Here is a 12,407-nt window from a genome sequence, read left to right on the forward strand (position 1 = left end):
AATATTCTGCCGCCGAACTCTACAAATTTAATTGGCATCCGTTACACATGCATATATTTGTGTTCCAAGTCTCTAAGGTCTGACCTAGATTATAGTGACTTTCAAATCTCTTCTAATTAAATTAAAAACTAAATTAAAAACTAATGTTCTCAAACGGCATGGTTGACCCACCTCCCTTGGTTTGTTACTGGTCAAGGGCAGAAAAGGTGGAGCCAAAGTTTAAACCAAACATTTTCTTTATCCCCAATAGAACCTCTCTGCTTAAACCACGCCTTGACCATGCCTCTACCCAGGACCATTGGAGATGCTCCGAGTGAGTTCCCCAGCCCGGCGGCGCTCAGATTGTACCTGAACAAGCTCTTTGCCTGAGTAGTAGCAGAGACGAAGGTGTTAGCCCTCCTGTTACCCTCAAATTTTGGAACATCCGTGATCCTTGGGGTCAATTTGACCCCAACCACTTAAATGTCTACAAAATCAGTATGAAACAACACTTTGGCACATGTTTATGTCTCAGATATGTATTATTGCTCTATTGGTAACATAAAAAGTCCTTTCAATATATCCTAGCACCCCCACACATAGCCCACACACCAAAAAAACTTAATCCATGACTAGGCGAAAATTTGAAAAAATAGCAATAAAATGTCATTAATTGGTCTAAAAACAGATGGACACATATTATTTCAATTTTATTGGCTCCATATACTCCCTAAATATGAATTTCTATAACTTATAACATTTGAAAAGAAAAAACAAATTTAATTATCAAGGATATTATCTATCTATTACCATATCGGTCAATTTGATCCTAAAAGAAATAGACATATTTCCAAACACTCAGAAGGTTTTTTAAGTCCAACATTCATTTTTTTGAATGTTTGAATGTGTATTTATAGCACAAGTATAATAGTTAGGTAAGAACATGGATACATTGCCAACCAAGAGTTTCGGGAACAACATAGAAAATCATTGTTTTCTACATTGTTTCTACACTTGAATTAGTGTGCACATAAGGGAAAAAAGGTTGCCATGTGCTCCTTGTAGACATATTACATGTTCATGGTTGTGGGGTAATGTTTGAAGGAACAGCAACTTGTATGTTTACTTCTATTCACTATGTATGCCCACTGGAGAACTTGTGGTATGGATCTCAATGTGTATGTCCTTCACAAAAGTTACGGCTGTTGCTGTTCCTGCCTTCTCTATGTCAGGTAGCACCAGTTTATAACCAATGTTGCAGACAAAGATGTCAATTTGGAACACAATACTGAAATGAGGAGAAGAATAGCACTATTATGTCTCTCAACATAGCAAACAACCTTGAGATCGTCTCCAAGTACAATGGCTTGTCACCATCAGAACAGCCCATTTCAATATTTGGATCATAATCATAAAGCTTCTCTTCAAATATACCATCACTTATAATTATGTATACTGGGCACAGAACAGCATGCACAGCAATGCTGACTATATGTGACCCTTCTTATACTGTAGTGTTTGTGTGTGGTGAGAGGGTGCAAAAGTAGCTCCCAGGGTACAGGAATGGGGGGGGGGGTGTTGCTGTGGTGGGTGCCATGATGGTGCTTTTGGTACAACAAGGTTCAGTTGGTGTATTTTGTCAAAATGTCAATGCTGTATTAGCCACCAATGTCCAAAATTTTGCAGTGAATTACTTTTAGGCCTCCCCCATATCATTAGCATTTTTAGTTATCAGGGGCCAAACAAAAGCGAAATGTTCAGAAGAAACATGCCTGAATAGCTTATTTTCATGTATTTCACATTATCTAAGCAGATTTTTAATATTTATTTGCAAAATATGAATGTTCCATTTATGTTTTATACACTTGAAACAATTGGGGTCAAATTGACCCCAAGGAACACGGATGTAACCTAAATGTGTACAGCACTTGGGGAAAACATTTTTGCTGAAATTTCACTTTTTTCACATTCATCCCATCTATTTAGGAAAAGTCATCAAAGATGAGGCAGAAGAAATATGTACTTCATGTATTTTTCAGGTGTTAAACATTGAAAGGGGTCAAATAGACCCCAAGGATAACAGGAGGGTTAAAGATGGGATTTATGGCTCTTTGACGGGATCCGGATCTTAGTGGCTCGTTCCTTTCAAAGAGCCGTTCAAAAAACTGGCTCTTTTGGCTCTTTTTAAATTATTTATTCAGTGTTTAGAGTGTAATATTTTGACTCCACCTCAAGGTGATTTTGTTCAAACAACAACTGATTATTCTCCTGCTCCTAAAGACCGTTTTTGCCACTCTTTAAGGCCAACAATTGTGTTTTTTCCCCAAATTGGATTACTTTGGTCGAGGTCACGTGCTTAAAATGAATGAAAAATGAACGAAATAACAGTCGAGTGGCTCCCCCAGCTGTGATCCGGTTCCCATCGTTCACTTCAGGGAGCCGTTCAAAAGAACCGGCTCGTTCGTGAACGACACACCTCTAGAAGGTGTTGCTCATTATGAAGACGGCGCCTGGGTAGGTCTGACATGTTAAAAGGTTTGCATAGTCCTTTTTATTTTTATTCTTTCTTTCTATTCATTCAAAGGCATGTTGATGTTCCAACCTTGCCGCCTTCCTCAGATTTACTTTTTTGTTCAGCACCAGGGATTTTGCCCAAGCTACGCCACAACTGATCCTCATGTTAATCCGCTGATAATTTAATTATCAACGACATGGACACTGAAATGCCACAGAAGATAGCCTACTTGCAATTCATTTTGCAAATGCACAGTACTGATTTTATCCCCCCAGGGTGCTGAGATTATATAACAAATTAGTCTTATGAGTGTGGGTGATTGTTGAGAATTGTTAGAAAGTACTTGTCATATATCCCGAGCTACAGTCGAAGATCTGTGAAGTTCACTATTTGGAGAAAGAAGATTGTGAGCCATCATTTTGACATCTTACTACGTCATACTGAAATGAGGTAGGCCTATCTATAGATTAAAAAAAATATTAATAAAGTGCAGCACAATTGACTCTTGAGGAAAGGAGATCAACCCCACGGCTAAACAGTTATGAAGATTTTATTTAATAATGTGTGTAGCCTGTATGCCATAAATGACATGACAGGACATGAATTGACATGCAATATGAAGAAATATAAGAAATTATACAAAAAAGTAGTACACAAGTTATTTTTAACAATCTCGGGCCGGCCATACCATGGTCATTGGACATACGTACATGGACATTACACAGACATTACAAACATTTTTCACTGAACATATTAATATAATACTGGTAACAACAATAATATATTATTAATAATATATCATATTACTATTTAATAGTACTTAGATAATTTAATAGCTGCCATTTTCAAATAGTTGCTTTGACGATGTCATGACTTTGTGGTGAGATGACCATCTCAGGGCTTGATCTCCACACTCCTGAAATGGAAAAGAAGAAAACAACGATCATCACATCGCGATTTTAAACACATTCATATTAGTGTATGAAGTCAACTGCAGAGTATAAACATTATGTATATCTTCTGCGAAAGTGTTCAGCGTTTAATGTACCTCTTTTCGATGGATTTGATGTAATTCTGAGCAAATGGGCTCTCTGGGTTCAGACACTTCTTATTGCCGTTCTTCATAGTGACACTGAGGACATAGACAGGTGTGAACATGACACATGCACCATTATCAAACTCACTACACAAATAAATGTTATTATTAACACAGAGAAGAGTGCTGTGAGCTTCTTACATTATCTCCACTTTGTCACAAGACGAGGAGGAGGGAATCACCTCCAGGCTCTCGATGAGTTTTGGGCGAATGAACTGGACCCCCTCATCCTGACACTTGCACCTTCCCCGACTGCCCCTTTGACCTGGAAACAAACAACACTCTTGTTGGTGAAGGACAAGACAACATGACTTTAATAAAAGCTATTCTACAGCATTGAAATTATCACACACACCAGAGAGAGAGACACAGAGAGAGAGAGAGAGAGAGAGAGAGAGAGAGAGAGAGAGAGAGAGAGAGAGAGAGAGAGAGAGAGAGAGAGAGAGAGAGAGAGAGACCTTCAAAGGGTCCTGTATCCAAAGCCTCCTCACCTATTGCGTCTCCGACCAGCAGGACGACCAGAAGAGCGATGAGAGCTGCTGCTGACTTCATGGTGGAGATGGATGAAGATCTGCCTGCTGTTATGTCTAGCTGCCTGCTGCTTCAGCTGTGGAGGTGATGCTGTGATGCTGTCAGACTGTGGCCAACGTGCCTGTATTTATTCAGTCCAGCAGGGGCTTCCCCTTCGATTGACACACTTACTTCCTTCTCCTCCTCCATCACTGCATCACCGGCACTTTCACATTACAAGTCATTTCCTGATAAATTTCACTTTCTTGTGCTATGACTTGGCTAAATCAAGTTTCATCAAATGTTGTTGAGGGGATTTGGGAAGTGACACCTGCAACCAAATGCTCATAAACCAAATTGCAACCCATCACTCACCCTTATGTATACGACTGTGTACTAGACCTGTCCAAAAAACATTTGATGTGAATTGTGGTGATCCCCATTCCCATTGAGGCAAAATGGAGCCAAATGTCAAGTGTTTTTGCTAAAAATAAACATTACATTTTCATGGCTCATGAGGCAGGCCTTCCTTAGCCTCGCGAGCCATCCTACGTACTTCCGCCAAAGGATTGGCTCCACTACTGTAGTCTGGCCGTGCTTCTCTGTGGAGTGCCTGGAGCAGTAGAATTTTGATCGCAACGCCCCCCCCAGAAAACAGCCAATAATCGAATACGCCCCCCACGTGGGGGCGAAAGGGGGAGGACGCTCGTGACAATGACGTACATATCTGCGCCAGAGCCATTGGTCTGCGCTATGTTGTTGTTGAGTAACTGCCAGCGATTGGGTGAGAGGTGTCCAATAATTTCAAACCATAACTGAGTGCAAACTTCCTGCTCCCTACAATCGCTTCAGAGCAAACAAATGCCAGACCATAAATACGAAATGAAATGGTAGTATTATGGGATGGTCAGGACCAGGCTAGGCCTTCCTATCATCAAAATAATTTTATATCTGGTCATTTCACAGCAAGAATCACAGCAATTCGCTTCCAAATTACAAAAAAAGGTTTTTTTGAACAGGTCTACTATGCACACAGAAGAAGGTTAACATGTCACTACAATTGAAACTAGACTGCCTGTGCAGTCGCCTTCGACTGCTTAAGGTATATCCCCGAAACGCAACGCTTCCAGTCCCCCATCATTCCTACCACTCCCGTCCACCTTTTCATAAACATATATGATAAATACAAAATATTAAAGAAATATATTTAATATCTATACATAGATCAATGAAGTGCATAGGCTTAAAACCAAATGACTATTGTGAAAATGAAGCAAAAAATGGGGCAAATGGTAACACTGTTTTAATGGTTCACTATTACAGTGAATATACCACATTAGGTACAGTGTAATAACCATTGTAACAATATTTAATACCATGTAATACCAGTGTAACACCATGTACCAATTTTGTACTACATCATGTATTTTTGTGTAAGTGGTATTACATGGTATTGCATATTGTTACACTGGTATTACACTAGTATTACATGGTATTAAATATTGTACACTGGTTATTACACTGTACCTGGTATTGCATATTGTTACACTGGTATTACACTAGTATTACATGGTATTAAATATTGTTACACTGTACCTAATATGGTAGATTCACTGAAATGGTGAACCATTAAAATAAGGTGTTACCGGGGAAATCAATCCACCCAGTCAGAAAGTATGTGCCAAATAAAAATTCTGCCATTCTGAAAGTGTTGACCTCCAAACTCAAATCAGTTCATGAACCTACCCTAGAGCATTAACACACCAAATCTGGGACAAATCCATCAGACTGGTCAGAAGTTATGAGCCAAACAAAAATTCGGCCATCTTGAATTCAGCCATCTTGAAAGTGTTGGCCTCCAAACTCGAATAAGTTCATGAACCTACCCTAGAGCATTAGCACACCAAATCTGGGAGAAATCCATCCACCCAGTCAGAAGTTATGGGCCAAACAAAAATTCGGCCATCTTGAATTCAGCCATCTTGAAAGTGTTGGCCTCCAAAATCTAATCAGTTCATGAACCTACCCTAGAGCATTAACACACCAAATCTGGGACAAATCCATCCACCCGGTCAGAAGTTATGGGCCAAACAAAAATTCGGCCATCTTGAATTCAGCCATCTTGAATCAGTTCATGAACCTGCCCTAGAGCATTCACCCAAAAAATCTGGGACAAATCCAAACATCCGTTCAAAAGTTATCGCGTTAACACGAAAGACCTTACGCGGCAGCGGTGGCGGAGGCGGAGGCGGACGCGGACGCGGCGGCGGACGCGGCGGCGGACGCGGCGGCGGACGCGGCGGCGGACGCGGCGCACGCAGAACCATTACGTCCCCGACGCTCCGCGTTTCGGGGATATAATTAAGTAGGCATATGGTGCTTGCAAAATTTCACCACATCCGAATAGATTTTAGGTGTTGATTGTGTGTTTAGACACTTTCATAATCTATTTTGTGAATGATGTGAATAGTGATAGAACAATTATTGTGAACACTTCATACTTTTTATGTGAAACTTGAAATGGATTCTGAAAGATACAGTAGGCCCTATATGTTGTTAATTTATTCTATTTCCATGGCTGTCCTTTCAGTATTGCTCCCCTACAAAGAGGTTCGCCTGAAATTGATCTGTAAAGTAACTTCTTCATTTCTTTGGGTAGGAAATGTCGGTTTTAAAGGAAAAGTGTATGTCAATGGCAATGAAAGTGGAACAGCTTGAGGATTCAGGAACAGTTTCAGATCCTGCTCCTTATTCTGTAGAAGCTCATCCAGGACCAGGTTTTCCAGTGCATCACAACACTGTGCATGTAGTTCTGTAAAAGTACAAACGTGAAAAGACGTCACAATGCTGACATGACAAATGTGACTTTTTATACAGCAAAGGGGTAGTTCCATGTGATTCTGTTTTTTCATCTGCATGGTGCATCAAAGACAGAGAAGCACCAAACTATCTTTGATGGACTCTGATGAAGATGGTATCCATCCAAACGTTAGTCCCTATATGCTGTGCACTTGATTAAAAGAGGAAAAGAATCTCATCTGTGCTGCTCAGGCGTCTTCTCTCCAGTGACTTTTTATACCTCTGCCTGGTGAAGGTAGAGATGGAAAACTTGGGCTTCAGAAAATAATAGTCCTGTTATGTGTTGGGCCTATACAGGTCTCAGGACATCTGACTTTTTGACTTTCATAGACTACTAGACATGGTAAAAGGCATCAACATGCTTACTGCATGGTCAGTGACAGGAGCAGAAAGAATGAGTGTTGATGTGGAGAGGAACTGTTATGAGCATGGGTGTAGCAGACAGGTTGGGGTAGATACAAATAGGAGTCCAGGTGGCGTTAAAGCAAAATAACTCCTTTTGGACCCAAAATAAATGTTGCATTACAAGTTTCTTTGAAAATCAATGTTATTATACAACAATTAACAACATGGAATGGAAGATAGAAACTCTGTGCTTACTAGATATCCAAATCAGATGGAGGATGAGAACTCTTCTGTAGTTTGGGTATGGCCCAGTGGTTAAGGAGATGGGCTTTAGATCAGAGTGTTGCAGGTTCGAATCCCACCTTTCCACTTCCTGTTTCACTGAGTAGCTGAGGTGGCCTTGAGCAAGGCGCCTAATCTCACACTGCTCCTGGGACTGTAACAAATAGGCCTACCCTGCTCTTAAAATAATTAATTAATAAGTTACTTTGGATTAAGGCGTCAGCTAAGTGTAATGCAACGTGATGTTTGAATGTTATTTAGCAGTTGCTAATGTGCTAATCGCTCACGTGTTAATGAGGTTGTCTGCATGCTGCTGATGCTGTTTTAGTCATTGCTTTTGCTATGGATGATGATGATGACGATGATGATGATGATGATGATGATTATGATGATGATGATGATGACGATGAAGCTTAAAATAAGAGGATTGTCACTTCAATGCCCTTACTCACAATATTTTACCGATGTACAAAGTTAGGGCTTCCGCACATAGGCTCAGACAAAGTGCTGCGCACTGCTCCGCAAAAGTTTGATTCCATTGTTTTCAATAGAACCCCGCACACTGGCGCCGATGTCCGCGGACATTTGCCGATGTCGGATAGCAATTAGAGACAAGTTCTATTTTGTCGGCGCCGCCCATTGACTTTCAATGCTATGTTCGTGTGAAATTGGGTTTGGGGGTCCAAATTATGTCGGAAGCGAAAGTGCGCCGCAGTGCTGTCGGAGCCAATGTGCAGCTGGCCTTAGTGGTGAAGAAGTGTGTGTGTCTGTCTGTCTGTGTGTGTGTGTGTGTGTGTTTGTGTGTGTGTGTGTGTGCGTGCGTGCGTGCGTGCGTGCGTGCGTGCGTGCGTGTGTGTGTGTCTGTGTGTGTGTGTGTGTGTGTGTGTGTTTGAGAGCATTATTTAGTGCTTATCACTGTTCAGCAATAAGCTGTAGGCCTACTCTTGCTTTCTTTTCCTGTGGCAATGTGTTCCTAAGTTCCAGCATGTTCACATTTAGTTGGGCATGAGGAGTCTGACAATGACAATTGACCTGGACATGGCCAAAAGGCAGAGGTATTAGATACAGCAGAATAGGTTTGTTCTGTAGAAAGGGAAATGAGCACTCAGCGGAAAAAGTTCATTTACAGAGCAACACATGAAAGGAAAAATTTCGTGTCCCACTCCCAATACTGAAGAACTAATTCCAAATCACAAAATTAAATCACGTGTCAAAGACCTTGGTGTGATAATAATGATCTCAGTTTCAATGTTCACGTCAAAAACATAATAATACATAAACTTTTTTGGCATATCACATAGTTAATGAAATGTCTTGTATCTAAATAAGATCTTGATAAACTAATCCCCGCTCTGATTTCCTGTAGAGTTGACAATTGCATTACTTGACTTAGCCTATATACCTTCCCCAAAAGTCACTCAGACAGGTGCAACTAATTCAAAATGCTGCAGGTAGAATTCTAACCAAAGAAAATCATACCACCCCAGTGCTTAGGTCATTGCACTAGCTCCCTGTAAGGTTTATGAATGAGTCGAGTCTTCTTCTTGTCAAACATTTGGCAGATATACTGTATAGTTTGTGGAGTATGGCATGCTCTTATCCAGATAGTTTGTTGGCTTCTTGGGTTTGGGTGCTCTTTAGTCCAAGGTATAGTACTTCCAGGATCAAAAAATGAGAATAAATTCTCTGACTAAGGCACTCCAAATTAAAATGTCTTTATTAATATACCGGCATACAGGTCCTACATGGACATATTAAAAACAAGGCCCACGCGTAGCGGCATGAGTGCCCTCTAGCACTCATGCCGCTACGCGTGGGCCTTGTTTTTAATATGTCCATGTAGGACCTGTCATATTAATAAAGACATTTTAATTTGGAGTGCCTTAGTCAGAGAATTTATTCTCATTTTTTGATCCTAGATATAATGTCTAGTCAGAACAATATCAACAATACCTAAAAGACACCTTAGGTCCTCAAATATATGTTGCTTGTGCCCATGTAGGCCTACAATCCAGAGAGGGTGAAATGACATTTATTTAGCCATTGTGCTGTCAAATGCTGGACCCAGCTTCCCGTTGACATTAGAACTGCCCCAACAGTGGCATGTTGAAGAATAAATGAAAAACAGATGTTTCATGTATACTTTCACAAGTGAAGTTATTGCAATTACAATAAAGAGATTGTTATTTGGACCCATTTGGCCTACACCAGTCAAAATGATGATAATACTGTACTGATGGGATGTAGCCTCTAGTTTAAAATCATGTAGCCTCATAACGCCCGCCGTTCCACCAGTGGAACTCTGTAGTCACTGAAATACTTCACTACCATAGTACACTACTACGACATGACACAGGACCTTAAGGAAGACATTACAACTTTGTCATTGCCATTTTGCAAACAATGAATACATAACAAGGGCCATGTATTATCAGGTTAACCTAAAGGATTTAAGAGTTTTAGATTTTGTTTTCTTATACTATTTGAAAGTCTCATGTTCACTCAAACTACAGAACCTAAATGGCAAAAAGTGCACTTGGCACATGATGCCCAGCCCCTCCACTGCACTATGTGAAAGCTGTATGTAATAGGTAGGGTCGGTCGGCACAAGCCTTTATGGGGCCCTAAGCAAAATTTCATCTGGGGCCCTCCCACACCACCACCGACTCAGCATTAGATGCTTCACAAGCTTCATTTACTTGCACGAGTGAGGGGTAGGATCTAAGGACATAGGTAGGCTGTCTGTAGATTGTGTAGCCATCATGCACTGATACAGAAAGCCATTTATCAAGAAAGATTGATTCTTTATATTCTGCACTTATTGTAGGTATTGGCAGGCCTACATGAAAAATGACGTTGTACCCACCGTCATTGAGGTATCTCCCGATATATAATGGCTCCTATTACCATTATGGTAGTAAGTGGAACATGAGAAAGAAATATATGACTAGCTATAAGAAAACATTTTTAAGACAGTGTAGATTTTCAGACAGGCACCTTGACAGGCACCGTCAGAGCTGCTGTGTGAGACAAGAATGTGAATGTACACCATGAAAGACACAACAGGACAGATTCACATTAAAAGTTTAATATAAAAATAATCAAAATATTCCAAACCATACAAACACTTTTTTCCCATAAACTTTCAATAAAAATCTCAACAGTAACAAGGGCATTGGACATGCACATAGGCCTACAGTATATTACAATTCACAAATGGTATACCATTTTGAGACAACTTTAACGTAATAAATAGAATATAGTACTGTTAATAGGCTATTTACAACTAAAATAATTTAATTCATAGCTGCCTTTTCCATTTCAGACATAATTTGTTGCTCTGATGATGCCATGACAACATGAGGTGAGTTCTGAGTTGACCATCTCAGGGCTTGGTCTCCACACTCCTGAAATGGTAATAATGAAGAATAATTATCCTCATATCACAACTTAAAACGCGTTCATATTAGTGTATGAAATCAACTTCCGAGCAGAAACATTGTGTAAATCTTCTGCAAATACTAGAGTGTTCAGCGTACCTCTTTTTAATGGATCTCTTGATGTAATTCTGAGCAAATGGGCTTTCTGGGTTCAGGCACTTCTTTCCATCCCCATTCTTCAAAGTGACACTGAAGGCGTGTGTGAAGAGACAGGTGTGAACATGAGACACACGCACCATCATAAAACTCACTACACAAATAAATGTAATTATCAACACAGAGAAGAGTGCTGTGAGCTACTTACATGATCTCCACTTTGTCACATGACGAGGAGGAGGGAATCACCTCCAGGCTCTCGATGAGTTTTGGGCGAATTAACTTTACCCCCCCATCCTGACACTTGCACCTGCCCCGACTGATCCCTTGACCTGGAGACAAACAACACTCTTGTTGGTGGAGGACAAGACAACATGACTTTAAGAAAAGTTCTTCAGCATTGAAATTATCACACACACACATCAGAGAGAGAGAGAGAGAGAGAGAGAGAGAGAGAGAGAGAGAGAGAGAGAGAGAGAGAGAGAGAGAGAGAGAGAGAGAGAGAGAGAGAGAGAGAGAGAGAGAGAGAGAGAGAGAGAGTGCTCCTCACCTATTGCGTCTCCGACCAGCAGGACGACCAGAAGAGCAATGAGAGCTGCTGCTGCCTTCATGGTGGAGATGGATGAAGATCTGCCTGCTGCTATGTCTAGCTGCCTGCTGCTTCAGCTGTGGAGGTGATGCTGTGATGCTGTGATGTTGTCAGACTGTGGCCAATGTGCCTGTATTTATTCAGTCCAGCAGGGGCTTCCCCTTCGATTGACACACTTACTTCCTTCTCCTCCTGCATCACAGCATCAATTTCACTTCAACTTTCACAAGTCATTTTCTGATAAATCTAACTTTCTTGTGTGATTTATTTGCTGAATCACATCTCATCAAATGTTGTTGAGTGGATCCGGGAATCACAGCAATTCGCTTCAAATTGAACAGGTCTACTGTGCACACATAACAAGTTTAACATATCGCTATCAAGTACGGCATATGGTGCTTGCAAAAGACAAATATTTCACCACAACTGAATAGATTTTAGGTGTTGATTGTGTGTTTAGACGCTTTCATAATCTATTTAGTGGGGGATTTGAACTGTGATAGAACAACTTTTGTGAACACTTTAAGGGGCTCCAGGTAGGATTAAAAGTTTAATTACTCCCGGAAGATAAATGTTGTTAATTTCTATTTCCATGGCTGTCCTTTCAGTATTGCTCCTTCACAAAGAGGTTCATCTGAAATTGACCTGTTAAGTAACTTTTTCATTTCTTTGGAAATGTCGGTTTTAAAGGAAACG

The 12,407-nt window shown here is 40.5% G+C and overlaps 2 protein-coding genes across 2 annotated transcripts; both read right to left on the reverse strand.

Annotated features, from left to right (window-relative positions):
- Positions 1–3,319: 3,319 nt before the first annotated feature.
- On the reverse strand, positions 3,320–4,197 carry LOC134445479 (C-X-C motif chemokine 11-6-like). Its single transcript, XM_063194543.1, has 4 exons — positions 4,082–4,197; positions 3,732–3,855; positions 3,543–3,626; positions 3,320–3,410 (listed from the first exon to the last, which is right to left on the reverse strand). Exons 1-4 carry the CDS (start codon positions 4,140–4,142, stop codon positions 3,389–3,391), a joined length of 291 nt encoding a protein of 96 aa, XP_063050613.1. The 5' UTR covers positions 4,143–4,197; the 3' UTR covers positions 3,320–3,388.
- A 6,512-nt stretch (positions 4,198–10,709) lies between these two features.
- On the reverse strand, positions 10,710–11,801 carry LOC134445478 (C-X-C motif chemokine 11-6-like). Its single transcript, XM_063194542.1, has 4 exons — positions 11,673–11,801; positions 11,331–11,454; positions 11,126–11,215; positions 10,710–10,993 (listed from the first exon to the last, which is right to left on the reverse strand). Exons 1-4 carry the CDS (start codon positions 11,731–11,733, stop codon positions 10,972–10,974), a joined length of 297 nt encoding a protein of 98 aa, XP_063050612.1. The 5' UTR covers positions 11,734–11,801; the 3' UTR covers positions 10,710–10,971.
- Between the last annotated feature and the right edge of the window lie 606 nt (positions 11,802–12,407).

Source organism: Engraulis encrasicolus, chromosome 3 (genome assembly GCF_034702125.1).
Source record: "Engraulis encrasicolus isolate BLACKSEA-1 chromosome 3, IST_EnEncr_1.0, whole genome shotgun sequence".
Lineage (NCBI taxonomy): Eukaryota > Metazoa > Chordata > Actinopteri > Clupeiformes > Engraulidae > Engraulis > Engraulis encrasicolus.

Bases quoted from the DNA above. Each gene is read 5' to 3' on its own strand.
- LOC134445479 (XM_063194543.1), bottom strand. From the start codon at position 4,142: ATGAAGTCAGCAGCAGCTCTCATCGCTCTTCTGGTCGTCCTGCTGGTC. The intron at 3,856-4,081 runs GTGAGGAGGCTT...GTTTGTTTCCAG, and splicing joins GCTGGTCGGAGACGCAATAG to GTCAAAGGGGCAGTCGGGGA. The intron at 3,411-3,542 runs GTACATTAAACG...TTTCCATTTCAG, and splicing joins ATCAAATCCATCGAAAAGAG to GAGTGTGGAGATCAAGCCCT.
- LOC134445478 (XM_063194542.1), bottom strand. From the start codon at position 11,733: ATGAAGGCAGCAGCAGCTCTCATTGCTCTTCTGGTCGTCCTGCTGGTC. The intron at 11,455-11,672 runs GTGAGGAGCACT...GTTTGTCTCCAG, and splicing joins GCTGGTCGGAGACGCAATAG to GTCAAGGGATCAGTCGGGGC. The intron at 10,994-11,125 runs GTACGCTGAACA...TTACCATTTCAG, and splicing joins AAGAGATCCATTAAAAAGAG to GAGTGTGGAGACCAAGCCCT.